General features: G+C 43.6%; 1 protein-coding gene and 1 pseudogene across 1 annotated transcript in view; one reads left to right on the top strand and one right to left on the bottom strand.

Moving 5' to 3' along the window:
* Positions 1–4,954, bottom strand: part of grm1a (glutamate receptor, metabotropic 1a) — a 42,048-nt gene extending 37,094 nt beyond the window's left edge. Inside the window, 4 exon segments of the mRNA XM_034162103.1 lie at positions 655–904; positions 4,114–4,156; positions 4,158–4,471; positions 4,474–4,954. Coding sequence (XP_034017994.1) covers positions 655–904; positions 4,114–4,156; positions 4,158–4,471; positions 4,474–4,813 — 947 coding nt within the window. The 5' untranslated portion in view covers positions 4,814–4,954.
* A 4,922-nt stretch (positions 4,955–9,876) lies between these two features.
* LOC117502963 lies at positions 9,877–12,754 on the top strand (annotated as a pseudogene).
* Positions 12,755–12,970: the final 216 nt, after the last annotated feature.

Here is a 12,970-nt window from a genome sequence, read left to right as displayed (position 1 = left end):
CCAACTGGCTTGGGAACACCTTAGGATCCCCAAGAAGAGTTACAGGACTTGGCCGTGGATAGGGAAGTGTGGGATGAGCTGTTTGCTCTGTTACCACCTGACCCCAACCCAAATTAGCGGCTGACAAATGAATGAATGAATGAATTGGTATTGTTTTCATCATGTTCATTATGAACATAACACCAATGTTTTTCCACTTTAATTACTTTTATTTTTCTTTGATCTGTGCCTTTTTGAAGTTTGGCCTCTAAACTTAACCGTGTCTATTCCAAGTTAAACCCAACATCACTCCATTTCTTAAAATCCCATCAGCAGTTTCTGAATAAACCTACTGCAGATTCTTTGCACAGATAATTATTATGCAACTGTTGCTATGGAAATCAAACACGAGACAGAACGGGCAGAAAAGGTCGGAAGAGTAGCATCCTTCGTCTTTTTTTTTTTTTGCATGTGATTGAAATACCAAGTATTCAGTGATGGAGAACATTTCTGTGTAGTGCCATTGATTCTTCTTTGTTGCCGTGGTGACATATAGTACATTAGACCAACGCCATGACATCCCATGGGCCTCTATTCTGTTATCTCATTTCTAACAATCCAGGAAGAGACACTGAAGCATGAATTTAAAGGTGTAAACACAGAGTTGCACCATACCTGCCAATGAGGAGGAACTCTCCAAACACTCCCAGTCGTCTCATGGCCATCAGAAGTCCTCGGACAGTCATGCCTTCACAGAAACACACCACAACACGAGCTTTGGGCAGACGCTCTCTGAGCTTCCGTAGGAGCCGATCAAAGTGCTTCTCCCCTGCGTTGCTGTAGATCTTGTCTGAGTGAGCAATGCATAATCCTTCCTGAGAGGCCAGCTCCTTGAAGGCCTCCATGCCACTCTCCCCATAGTTTCCTACAAGTGATGGGGAGGGAAAAAAACAGACTAATGAAAGGAAAGATACAGCAATGACAGAACAGTACAAGGGCACCTTGCTACCACACTCTCCATTGCTTTGTAAATTTGAGCCCAAGTATTTAAACTCATGTGCCTTCAAAATCTCTACTCTTTGCAACCGCACTATTCTGCCGTGCTCCCCCTCATTTACACATGTGAGTACATTGACTTTCATTCCCATTCTCTCCAAAGCATATCTTCACCTGTCCAGACTCATCTCAACCAGCTCTCTACTCTCGCCACAGATCACAATGTCATCTGCAAACATCATGTCCATGGAGACTTCTGTATGATCTCGTCCATTAACCTGGCCATCACCACGATGCAATCCCTCCTCCCCTTGAATACATCTGTCATTCCTACAGTGTGTCTCACCACTGCCACACTGTCCTTGTATAGTTCCTGCACCACCCTCACATACTTCTCTGCCACTCCACATTTCCTCATGCAATGCCACCAAACTCTTCTCTTGGTCCCCTGTATAAGCTTCCTCTAAAATTTCAAACACACAGTGTAACTCCTTCTATACCGCCTCCATCAGCATTCTCAGAGCAAATGTATCTGTGCATGGCAATAATCACCACACATTTAGTCTGACACACATTGTGTAGATGTTCCAACAGACACGGTTCTATAATTTATGCAAGTTCACAATCCTAGCTGTTGCTATTGGCAACAAGCTGCCTGTTATAACTTATCTGAAGTGGTGGATAAAGAAAAGTGATGGGCTAAAGCCAGTCATGACCTCTCTTGAGAGAGAGAACCAGCAGAACAAATTCTGATATTTCTATCACTCTGTAGCATCTGAATAAGTTTGATGAGTTCCAACAGTGGTTGCTGCAGAATGTGTGCGCATAAATCAAATGATAACAGAGGAATTCTTCTGTGACAACTCAGTATCCACTCTGTGCCTGACCTGCAGACCAAAGCATCCTCCCCTGAATGGTTTGCAGACTCACAGGAGCTTCCTGCAGGCAAGTTTAAGGTCATACAGCTGATGCCACCTAGTTATACCTAGTGGTACTACACCTCCCTATCTCTCGGTTCATCGACCTGTTGCCAGCACATGAATGCAGTATATATTTCAAGTTTGCACAGGTCCAGAGGGGATATTCTGGGTCATGCAGGCTGTAACTCATAGTTTTGGTGCACAGCATGAACCAAGACTTCAAAGAAAATCATGAACATAAGTCACAGTAATTACTCCCTCAAACTCCCCTCTCATTTGTCTTCTGCCTGCACCATCACACTGGGGGAGAACTTTCTCAAAGTCAGACTGTCATGGACCAAAATCCTTAAAGCTGTTCGCTAAGAAAACTGCAGCACCGCTAATTCTACTCAAAAATGTGTTTTTTTTTCCCTTCATATGGTTCTATCTCATTTTCACTGCATGCCGTGACATCTGTCCAGAACTGGCATGTGTATATTAAACAGAAAGCCATTTCATTTTCAAATCAAAGTGTTTTGAAAGATCAGGTGCACACTCCTCTTCACCTTTGTTGGATGTGCAAATTATTATTTTAAAACAAAAACAATGAAAAGGTAGGACTGAAAACTAATTTTCTCCCCCTTGCAGATTTCACAGATCATGACCAAGTGATCGCGGCCTTGGATTTGGGGTAATATTCACATCACTGGTTGAAATGACCCAAAACTGAGTTTTTGCTTTTCATAAGACATAAACAGTCTCGTGCGCATGCATGCTCCAGTGGTTGTCATCACTGTGTAAGCAACAGCAACGCTTCCTTTTTCAGGTCCTGTTCATCCATTTACACATTCACACTTGGTGGCGGCTCGTTGGTACAACCACAGTCTATGCTGTCTGTCAGTGGGATTACGATCTTTGCTTAAGGGCACGTCCATGGTGGTAACAAGGGCAAAACAAGCACCGTCTGTACGTAGATTTAGTGAGACTGGAATCAAAGCAACAACCTCTGGTCACAAATCCACGTGTCTAACCTTAATCTACACTTTGCCATGAAATAAAATTCCCAGGAAACATATTTACCCCAAATATAGTCAAAGCACAAGCAGTCGGTTAAATATCACGTCAACCTCTAAATCTTCACTCAGTTACACCTGAGATCATCCCAAAGCAGCAAGTCATGACTCTTGTTGGAGGCTTTGACATCATACAGCAACATCAAAGATTCTTTTAAGTATCTGTGACTCATAGGGAATTGATTTGTCACATCAGTAATCATACCTGTCTTATTTTCATAACTGACAATTAAGGCTCATGTATACCAGATGCAAATCTTTCGTGTTAATATTTCGAAATCCACAAGTGCTTTGCATCAAATATTTTTTTGTAGCGAATAGCTATTTGTCCTTCTGAAGAAGTTACAGCCTTCAGTGGCTGTGAGTGGAGACACTGTGTACACAGCAGCTTTGGTCAGTGACTTCATACGACATTTGATTCTTGTTTGAGTTGAACAGAGGAGATTTTGATGAAAAAAAAAAAAACTCGGCTTGTCATTGTCTTGGCTTTTTGAGGATGTCCTGCTCTAATGGAATGGACTGTACTTCTGTAGGCACTTTCCCATGTGAAAGCAAATGCTCCAACCACTTTACAAAGATGCCTCACATTCACCCCCCCCCCACCCCCCCCCCCCCACACACACACACACACAACACATGCCCATGTCAGTGTGGTGCCCAAAGCATTTAACTGCACTGATTACATGTGTAATTCTTGGTTTAAAAACTTGAAAATGTCTTGATTTTAAAGCCAACTGTCTGTAAACATGATGCTTTGCATTACAATAAAGAGGAATCATCCTCATTCAATCTGTTATTTTTTGTTTTTGTATCTTATATTTTCATGTAATTTAGATCTATTTTTTAGGTAAAGAGTGAGTGAATGAGAGAGCAAATTCTTAATTGGATCACTTCAGCCTGTAATGTGAACGTAACCTGTGTTGTATGGATCAAATAAAGGACTACGTCTTGCTTTGTCCTCATTATCTTTTTTCCAGATCCCAGTTTAAATCTCAGTGAAAAATGGCACAGCTCATAGTTGTGTGATCAACAACAGCACGAAGCACTGGATGATGATGATGATGATGATGATGATGATGATGATGATGATGATGATGATGATGATGATTAATGTGTGTGTTCGACCACAGACCGGCTGACTGGAGGTCAGTGAAGGGGTTCCTCACCCTCAGTGTGCACAGCCGACACGTAGGTCCAGTTGTACCGTTTTGACGATGTCCAGCATGGCCCGGCCTGCGGGTGTCTGAGGGCACGACCTCAGGAAGTACTTGAACAGGGTCTTGTCGCTCAGGTCGATGCTCGTGGCGGAGTATGCGATCTGCGGGATGTTGAAGAGCTGCAGCAGGTTCTGCACCTGGATGGCCACAGAACTCGATCCCGGTCCAATCACTCCGGCGATGGGCTTCTTAGTGGCTGGAGGCAGATTTGAATGGGTGCCATCGATGCACCATTTGGACCCGTCCTTATCGTCACGGATGGAGATGAGTGAGTCCCGTATGAACTCGATGCTCTGCTCCAGAGCACGGAGGAGTGCCAGCACGAGTCCCGGATCTCACAGCCTAGACTGATGTTGGGGAGCAGGTTCGGGTCGGCGTTGATCCGGTCCAGTGTGTGAAACATGGCCTCCACCCTCTGGATGCCGTACTGCTCTCGAACGTCTCCACACTTTCTCTCGGCCACTTTCTCCGCAGACGGCTGGTGGTGGACAGAGAAGAGCGCGCCGATGATCACGTCTCCGTCCATGCGGGCCACGGATCGGGACGCGGCGCGCGGCACCACTGATCGCTTGTCAATGATGCTGCCGTGGGAGAGCACGAGGACGCGGCGAGAAGAACGTGGGGAGAACAGGAGGGCGAGGAGACCCATCTTACGCGTGCCATGTCGTGCCACAGGCGTGAACCGGGCCAAATGCGCAGGCCTACTATCTGCTGGCTGTCAGAACGTGCACGCTCATTTCCGCGACCACGATCTGTGAGCGCGACAGCCGTGGCATATCCACGGACACCTGCGGGGAAAACAAAGGCAAACTGCTGTCACATCATGTGGTCCGAAGGAAAGAGGACAAAAGCCCACGCGGCGAGATTTTTACGGTCCACGTCTGTGGAGGAGCCCGTGAGCAAGGCATTTAACCGGCACCACGTTCTGCAGAACTGCAAGAGTTCTGATACTGAAGAGGCTTTTGTCATGGAAATAAAACCCTCCTGGTGCCAGCGACAGAAAGCACACAGAACATCTCAGCACCACGGACAGAAGACTTTAAATAAAGCACCGATCTGACGTCCAAACACGCCAAGAAATACTGTCCTGCACATATATTAAAAATAATATTAATAATAATCAGCTGAAGGAGACATGGCAGGTTTAACAGCGTCACTGTCGAACTGTAACCTTGAACCGGTTCTATGTACATTTTAAAATTCTCATTGAAAGACACATTTATTAATAATGAATAATGACTCAAAAAACCCACCAGAATCCTTGAGACATCCCGCGTGGCTTCGTCGTTTTGTGTCGCGCGTGGACCCTCGGCGGTATTACCTGAGTTTCTCTCTCTCTCTCTCCTCTCTCTCTCTCTCTCTCTCTCTCTCTCTCTCTCTCTCTCTCTCTCTATCTCTCTTTTACACACACTAAAAAACAACAACAACAAAAAAAAAATCGAAACTCATGCGGATGTTTTCATGATGCTGTTTTTCTCCACATAATTTGAAAATTGATGGTGTTAAATTATCCTATAAAAAATAGTTGTATCTTATATTCATGGGCTCTTTAAATGATCAACTGTCACTTTGGACAGAAGCCTCAGTCTGCGTCACGTCTGTTTTATACAATGGAAAAGTCCATTAAACAAGTTTAAGAAAATAACTGCAGTTACGGGCTTGGAATCGGTTCATTTTGTCATCGGAAGACTTCATGATATGAGGAAGGCCACTTTCAGCACCGCGGACAGCGGCATTAATCCTTTGCGTCGCGCCCTCGTTGAAAGCAGTTAGTGCTAGTACCGAAGTCACGTTGGGTGGCGTCCGAGTTCACAAATATGAAGCACCAGAACTCTGAAAAACTTGGACCTTGCCGACTCTCATCTGCTTTAAAATAAAGTACGCCGACTTAATAGTGAGTAATCGTGATGTAAAAGTTCTCAATGATATCGTAAAGATGATGGAATCTTTCCAAAAACCAGATTGAACAGTGATTTCTCGTGAATCCCTTCACACAGGTGCGCTGTTGACCTCTTCCCAGATTGCCCTGCACATCTAATTATCTTATGCAGAATCTGAATTCTACCCTCAGTATCAGGAGAAATGTGGCATCATTCATATTTTTCCATCTGTAAGGATCTGAAGCCCAACTGAAGGAGTTTTAGTTTTCATACTTTTAGTATTCATAAAAAGTATTTTATGAATACTAAAAGTAATCATCAGAAATGTGTTTATGGAATACGACAAACACAAGATGAATTTCTTGGAGATTCTTGTGTACAGAGAGCTGAACAGTCCTGACTCTAATCTATATGGAAACAAATTCATAGACAATCTTTCATTTTAAACAGTAGAATGGTTTAACATGAAGCTGTTATCACATGCAGAAACAATAGCTTCAGAAGAGAATATCAGAACACACCCTGAAAAACAGGACTTCAACAGCGCTATTTGCATTTTTATTTTTTTATGTGGTGGAAATGTAATTATGCTGTTGTGTCCTGACTTGATTCTCTTGATTGTTATACTGACCGTCCGAGGGAACTGCATCATGTAGTTTTATATTGAAAACTGCTACAATCAGAATGCGAGTTAGTTTTGCTGATGTGTCTGCCTGGTGTGGCCACAGCATTTTTTTTTTTTTTTTGAAGTTTGTTTGACATGGTTAATATGCCATTGTGTCTGACTTGATTGCTTTATAGGTAATCATGCCTCTTTGGTGCCACCCAGTGGCCAAACAGACAAAGAACCAGCCTATGTATTTATTAAAAACTCGACAGGAAATGATGTTGTGTCTGATTGACAGTTGTACTGAGCATTGTGGCTCGTGGCTGCCACCGAGTGGCTGTATCGAAGAACTACAGCATGCTAATTTGTTCACAGAGGGAGGAACCACGCCACCCAGTGGCCATACTGCCGACGGACACCACATACAGTATTTGTTGATATTTTTGAAGTTTGGCTGAAACTAGAAATCATGCTTTTGTTTTCTACGGTCAGAATAGTTACAAATGAAGCCGAGAGGCTTTGTCGGTTGATGGGCGTTCCCGGGCGTGGCCAGCTCGTGCACAAGGACAGCAACCTGACATTTTCCCTTTTTGTTTTTTACTATTTTGAAGGCTTAACGGAAACAAAATTTGCCATCGCGGTCGTTTATCATTTGTGTAAAATATCCTCGTCTGTTCGGCCCCTCCTATCTGACGTAGGGTACATTAGCTCCAAGCGCCATAACTTAAAACCTCTGCAGTTCATACATATGGCCAATGGGTTGGCAGTCAACAATCAAGTTAGACAGAACAGCTTGATAAATCCTTTAAATTAAACTTCAAAATAAAGCCAAAATGTTTCAACCCACGCTTCATTTTGGCCACTAGATGGCAGTCTGCGTCAGATGAAACACCATAACTATTTTTCCATCGGGAGTTTAAAATAAAATAAATATGCTGTAGTTATTAGGTAGCCACAGATAATTGTTCCAGTACAATCGTCAGAGCCAACAGCATCATAAATCACAAAAAAACATTAAATATGCAAATAGGCTGTCAGTCCTCCTTGTGGACATGCAGTATGATTTTGAGGTGTCCAGCAGACACAACAGCAAAATAACTAATTTTCTATCAGGGCATTTCAATAAAACAATTATTTTATTGAAACCCCCTGATAGAAAATGGGTTATTTTGCTGTTGTGTCTGCCAGGATCACTTGCCCTCAGAATCATACTGACTGGCCCGACAACAGACAGCATATTTTTGTTTATTTTTGAAGATTTGTTAGCGTGAATTATTGTGTTTCTGTGTCTGACTTGATAATTAAACAGAACGACAGCATGTTTTATTTTGAAAGCATCTATGGAATGTGAGTCATCAATACTGTTGTGTCTACTTGACCACTGTCAGGTGGTAGCGGCGTCCACCGCCAAAAGGTCAGAATAGAATAAAATAAATAAATAAAAAGCTGTAAGGTCGGGTGTTGTCGCGCGTCAGTACACGAAACTTATGGTGAATCAACTGAAGCAAATCAACTGTGGCGATCACACAAGCGTTGCGAGAACAGCTCCCGACCAGATGGCGGCAGTAATGTTCCGGCAAAGTGATGAGTCAATTATTTCGCGAAGAAGAGAAATAGTAGAGTTTGTTACTGGGCGAACGAAGCAGCTTGTTGTGTTTTTGAAATAACTTTTAACGCTTGTTGTTCTGCCATAATTAGCAAATACAAGAATAAGGTAAGATGCCACTGTTTTGTTAACCCAAAAATAATGGTAGTTTAAATTCGGATGTGACCAGTCGCTAAACTTCTAAACGGTTAGCTGTTTGTTAGCCGCTGTTAGCTTTACTGTTGGACTAGAAGTAATGAAAAGTTCATCACAAACGTTCCCTGAACAGAGCTCGCACGGTTTTAATGTGTAAACACACTTGATACACCTTAACACTGTTTCGTGTTACTACGCAATGCATGTGTAAGTCAATTACATTGTCGAATTAACTTCCCTAAAAGTTATTAAACATATCTCAAAATTCGACCCATTGAAACCAGTTATAAATAACATTATATGGATATAACATAGACATTAAATAGGCCCAAGGCAAATTTTTGACAAAAATGGAATATATACAATTGCGAAAATTTAATTTGAATGTTTTTTTAATCCAGTGTGTTTGTAAAATTATTGTTTCAGCGGTAGATGTTCCACTCAGTGTGCAGCCAGTACCAAAGTGGGATTTTTTTAAATTCTTTTTTCTTTCTTCTTTCTTTTCTTGCACTTTCAGTGTGGGTAGGCGCTTCTAAACTTGACGCCTTTGCTGCCGAGCAACCTTGCAAATTACTGTATCTTTCTTGTTTTAGGATTATGGTTAGGATGAGGGCTTAATTTTTTATGAAATGCATAAAATCTTTAGAAATTTGAACACTTCCAGAATCTTGTACAACTCTAGAATTCAGAGCTGATCCAGGTCCAATTCCTAAATATTTCCAGTTTGCATAATGTGTGGAATTACATATTCTGCTTTAGGCAGGTGATTATGCAAATGTACTTCTTGTTGACCATAAAAATATTTTCAGAACTAAATTTGTTTTCAGTTTATGTGCTTTAATTGGTGAAGTGGCTCAGTGAGTCACGTTACACTAATTATAGGACCTTGTAAGAAACCCAAGTTGAGGTGCTACACTACCCCCCTACCCCCCCCCCCCCCCCCAAACAAAAGACACTATTTCATGCCACAATCCATGCACTGAACCATGGACTATGTTCTCTGGAAAAAAGTGAGGCCTGCATTCTTGACTTGATTATATGTCATGCATGGTTTTTTTTTTTTTTTACATAATTATGCAAAAGGCAAAGTTAAAAACTTCAGCCACAATGACCAGGATGTGGTAACTATAGTACTTAAATTGTTACACATTTACATCTCTCTTTTTTTTTTTTGCTCTTTCACTGTGTGCAGAAACCTGACTAAAATGTAATGTGACTTCATTTTTACAGTGGTCTTGAAACTATGATTGGTACTGAACTGTGGTGGCCATGTATTGGTTGGGCCAAACCTGATAAAGCTAATGTAATGTTACAGGAGGTCATTGAAGAGGTCATTCACCACTTTATAGAGTTAGTGTTCAATGAGTTCAACAAGATTGAAAGATAAACTTGTTTTGACACTAATTTCTTTAATAGGTCATGTGAAAATGAATCCTAGTTGATTACACCTGTAAAACTAATATCCCCCTCATTTAGCAGGACGGTGGACGTCCAGAGTCATCTTTGTTCACTTTCCAGCCCTTGGAGATGGAAGAGGACCATGTCCACTGTTTGTCTTGCGTTAACCAGAGATGCATGGTTAGACCTGAGCCAGTGTTTCCTGTGATATCATCAACTGCCCTCTGGAGTGTGGAGCTATATTTCATGCCTGTAAGGTTGAGGAGCACCTCCTTCTGTGCCCACAGGAGAGGGTGTCTTGCCTAAACAGTGGCTATGGATGCCCCATCACCCTGCTGCACAGCCAAATGTCTGCGCACCTTGGGGTGTGTCCGGCCGGAGTTGTTTGCTGCACGATGGAGTGGAACAGGTGGCCGGTTGGCTGTCTGGACTATTCTTCTTATGAGAAGCTGAGCCGCGGGGAGGAGGAAGTGGAACAGCTCGACATAGCACTTGCCCTTCAGGACCAGCACACTCTCCTCGAGTCTCTCAAGGTGTTTGCAATGGCGCCCACTGCAGGACGAGATCCTCTTGTGGGTGTCAGTAAGGAGAACTGGGCAACAGTCTCGGCTGTGACAGGACCCTGATGGCTGTCTACGTTATTGCATCACCATCTTCCCGTTCACCACAACCTCACCCACCATGTTCAGCAAAGGAGAGAATTGCCAGTGGGATTAACGGTTTGAATGAGGAGCACTTTGGTAAACTCTATGAGGCTACTGTTGAGACAGCGAGAACCTTAGCTGCTGCATTAGACTTTGTCAGTGGTGCCGGTTCTTCTGACAGCAGCACAGAGGATAGTAGACTGCACAGTCGACTGGAAGACAAAACACCTACAGCCAGTAATGGTTTTCATACAAGCGTGATAGAGGAGCAGAGTGTTTGTTATCGTTGTGCGAGAGACAGTCGGGCTCAGAAAGAAACTGAGGTAAAGAGTTTAAATGGGCTGCTGTCAGAACCTGTGGATGCATGTTTGGAGATGTCTGAGTGGCAAGATGACGCCAGTGCTGATGTTTCCCAGGAGCCTGTGACTTCTGTAACAGCAGTGCACGTAGGACCACTAGTATTACAAAACATAGTCCCTGAGCAGAAGATCCAGAACTTCCAGATGCTCAGAGGTGAAAACCATTTAGTACTCAGTGAGCAGGACGGACCAATGAATGGATTGCGACCAGAAATGGAGGATTAAGGCAGTGATACCTCGGATCTGGAGCAGAAAGACGACCCTGCAGGTCTGGGAGAGATGGATCTGATAACTGCAGCTCTGCTTTTCTGCTTAGAGGAGTCCAGAGAGTTTCGGAGGATTTCAGACACAGTATATGTTGATGGCTGCGTGTTGACTTTGGAACACAGACATTCAGTTTTCCTGCAGCCATGTTGGTAACGAACACTCGAGTGGGTGACATGGCCTCTGCATCCGCCTGTGATCGTTGCAGTTTCTCAGCTTCCCTGCCCCAGCCCCTTCCGTACACTCCGCCTCGGTCTCGTCTTGGAAGTTCCCCATAAGTTCCTCCCTTCTAACCTGCGCTATCAAGAAATGTTCCCCTTTGTCTGCGGTCAGTCGTTCCGCAGGGACCAGTTCTCTTCCCACTTCTCCAAACGTCCACAGTGACATTCATGCTGGGCTCAATGGCTGGATGGAACACCGCTGCCCTCTGGCCTACTATGGCTGCACATTTTCTCAGCGCGGTTTTACCCAACCACTCAGGGAGCCAAGGTGGTTCATGACAGGCATCTCAGGGCATTTGGAGTTCAGCCGTGTCCAAAGGCAAACCTCCAAGTGACTTCCAGTCAGACCAATTCCAAACAGGCTTCCTGCTGAGATACTGCGGCACATAGCAGGCTTCTTGGACAGCTTCAGCTTCTGCCAGTTGTCCATGGTGTCGCGGACTATGAGGGAGGTGTGTGCCAGCCTCCTCCAATCCAGGGGCATTGTGGAGCTGCAGTGGGAAAGAAGGCAAATCCCCAGTCACATGGATGGCACCGTCTCATGGCAGATTAAAATAGAGTAAGTTGCTAACCTTCATTAAATCTTAAATACATGTTGGATGAAGATGTTTTAAATTATTTATTGTGTGGCACAACAGTGCGATGATTATGCGAATAATCTACATACAGTGTGACCACATAGACGACTAATGTAGAACTCCAACATGTTTTAGTTGACTCAACTTTGCAAGCATGAAGCTGAATTAAGCATTTGATTCTGTTTGACGAATATGATCTCGTCCCGTGAACCCAAAGACCGTAGACCCTCTGCAAAGACAGACTGCTGTTCACTGTGTTGAGATATGAACAGTTTAAGATAAATGTTTCGTTTTATTTGCTTGGTGCAGGTGTGGAGGTTCAGCACCGCCTTCAGCCCCGTGTTGTCTTGGGGTTACACTGATCTCCCCCAGCATGTCCAACCACCTTAAGAAATGCCCACTTCAATGAGGTGGAACACAAGACGGCGCCGGTACCAGTTCCTGCCATGTGCATCGCACAGGACGGACATGCGCTTCGCCACGCTCTACGTCACATTAACACCCTGACTGAATCATGGTTGACTCCAGATTATGTTGATGTTCTAAAGATTGTCTGATATGAAAATACCTTTGCTGTATCACAGTAGATTACAAAGAAGCCTTAATGAAATAACACTTGCCGCACTATAATGGAGGTTTACGTTTTGGGTCGAACAAAGCTGATTGTTGGTTATATTGCGTTATTTGTGTCAAGCAGAAAACAAGCATTTTGCACACAATTTTCTTTTCCTGCACTTGTGTTAATCTCTGACCTATTTATCCCATTTTCTCACTCGGTTGTTAACGCAGGACTGATCATCAGTGTTATTGGGGTTTGGATGGCATCAGGGCACAAAGCTGAGAGCAGTTGTGTTTGGAACTGAGCTATAGTTTATTAAAGTCTTTTGTGTTAACAGCAGCTTTCTCCCTAGTTATTTAAGTCCATTTTCTATACCCATCTACTCCAATTGAGGGTCATGGGGGGCTGGAGCCTATCCCAGCAGCCATAGGACATGAGGCCTGGACAGGATGCCAGTCTGTTGCAGAGTCATGTATAGACAAACAAAACACATTCACACCTGCACGCACATCTACGGTCAATTTAAAGCTTCCAGTCCACCTAAACTGCATGCCT

This window comes from Thalassophryne amazonica, chromosome 21 (assembly GCF_902500255.1).
Source record: "Thalassophryne amazonica chromosome 21, fThaAma1.1, whole genome shotgun sequence".
Classification (NCBI taxonomy): domain Eukaryota; kingdom Metazoa; phylum Chordata; class Actinopteri; order Batrachoidiformes; family Batrachoididae; genus Thalassophryne; species Thalassophryne amazonica.
The sequence above is the reverse complement of the archived record's forward strand: the minus strand, read 5'-3'. Positions and strand labels throughout refer to the sequence as shown.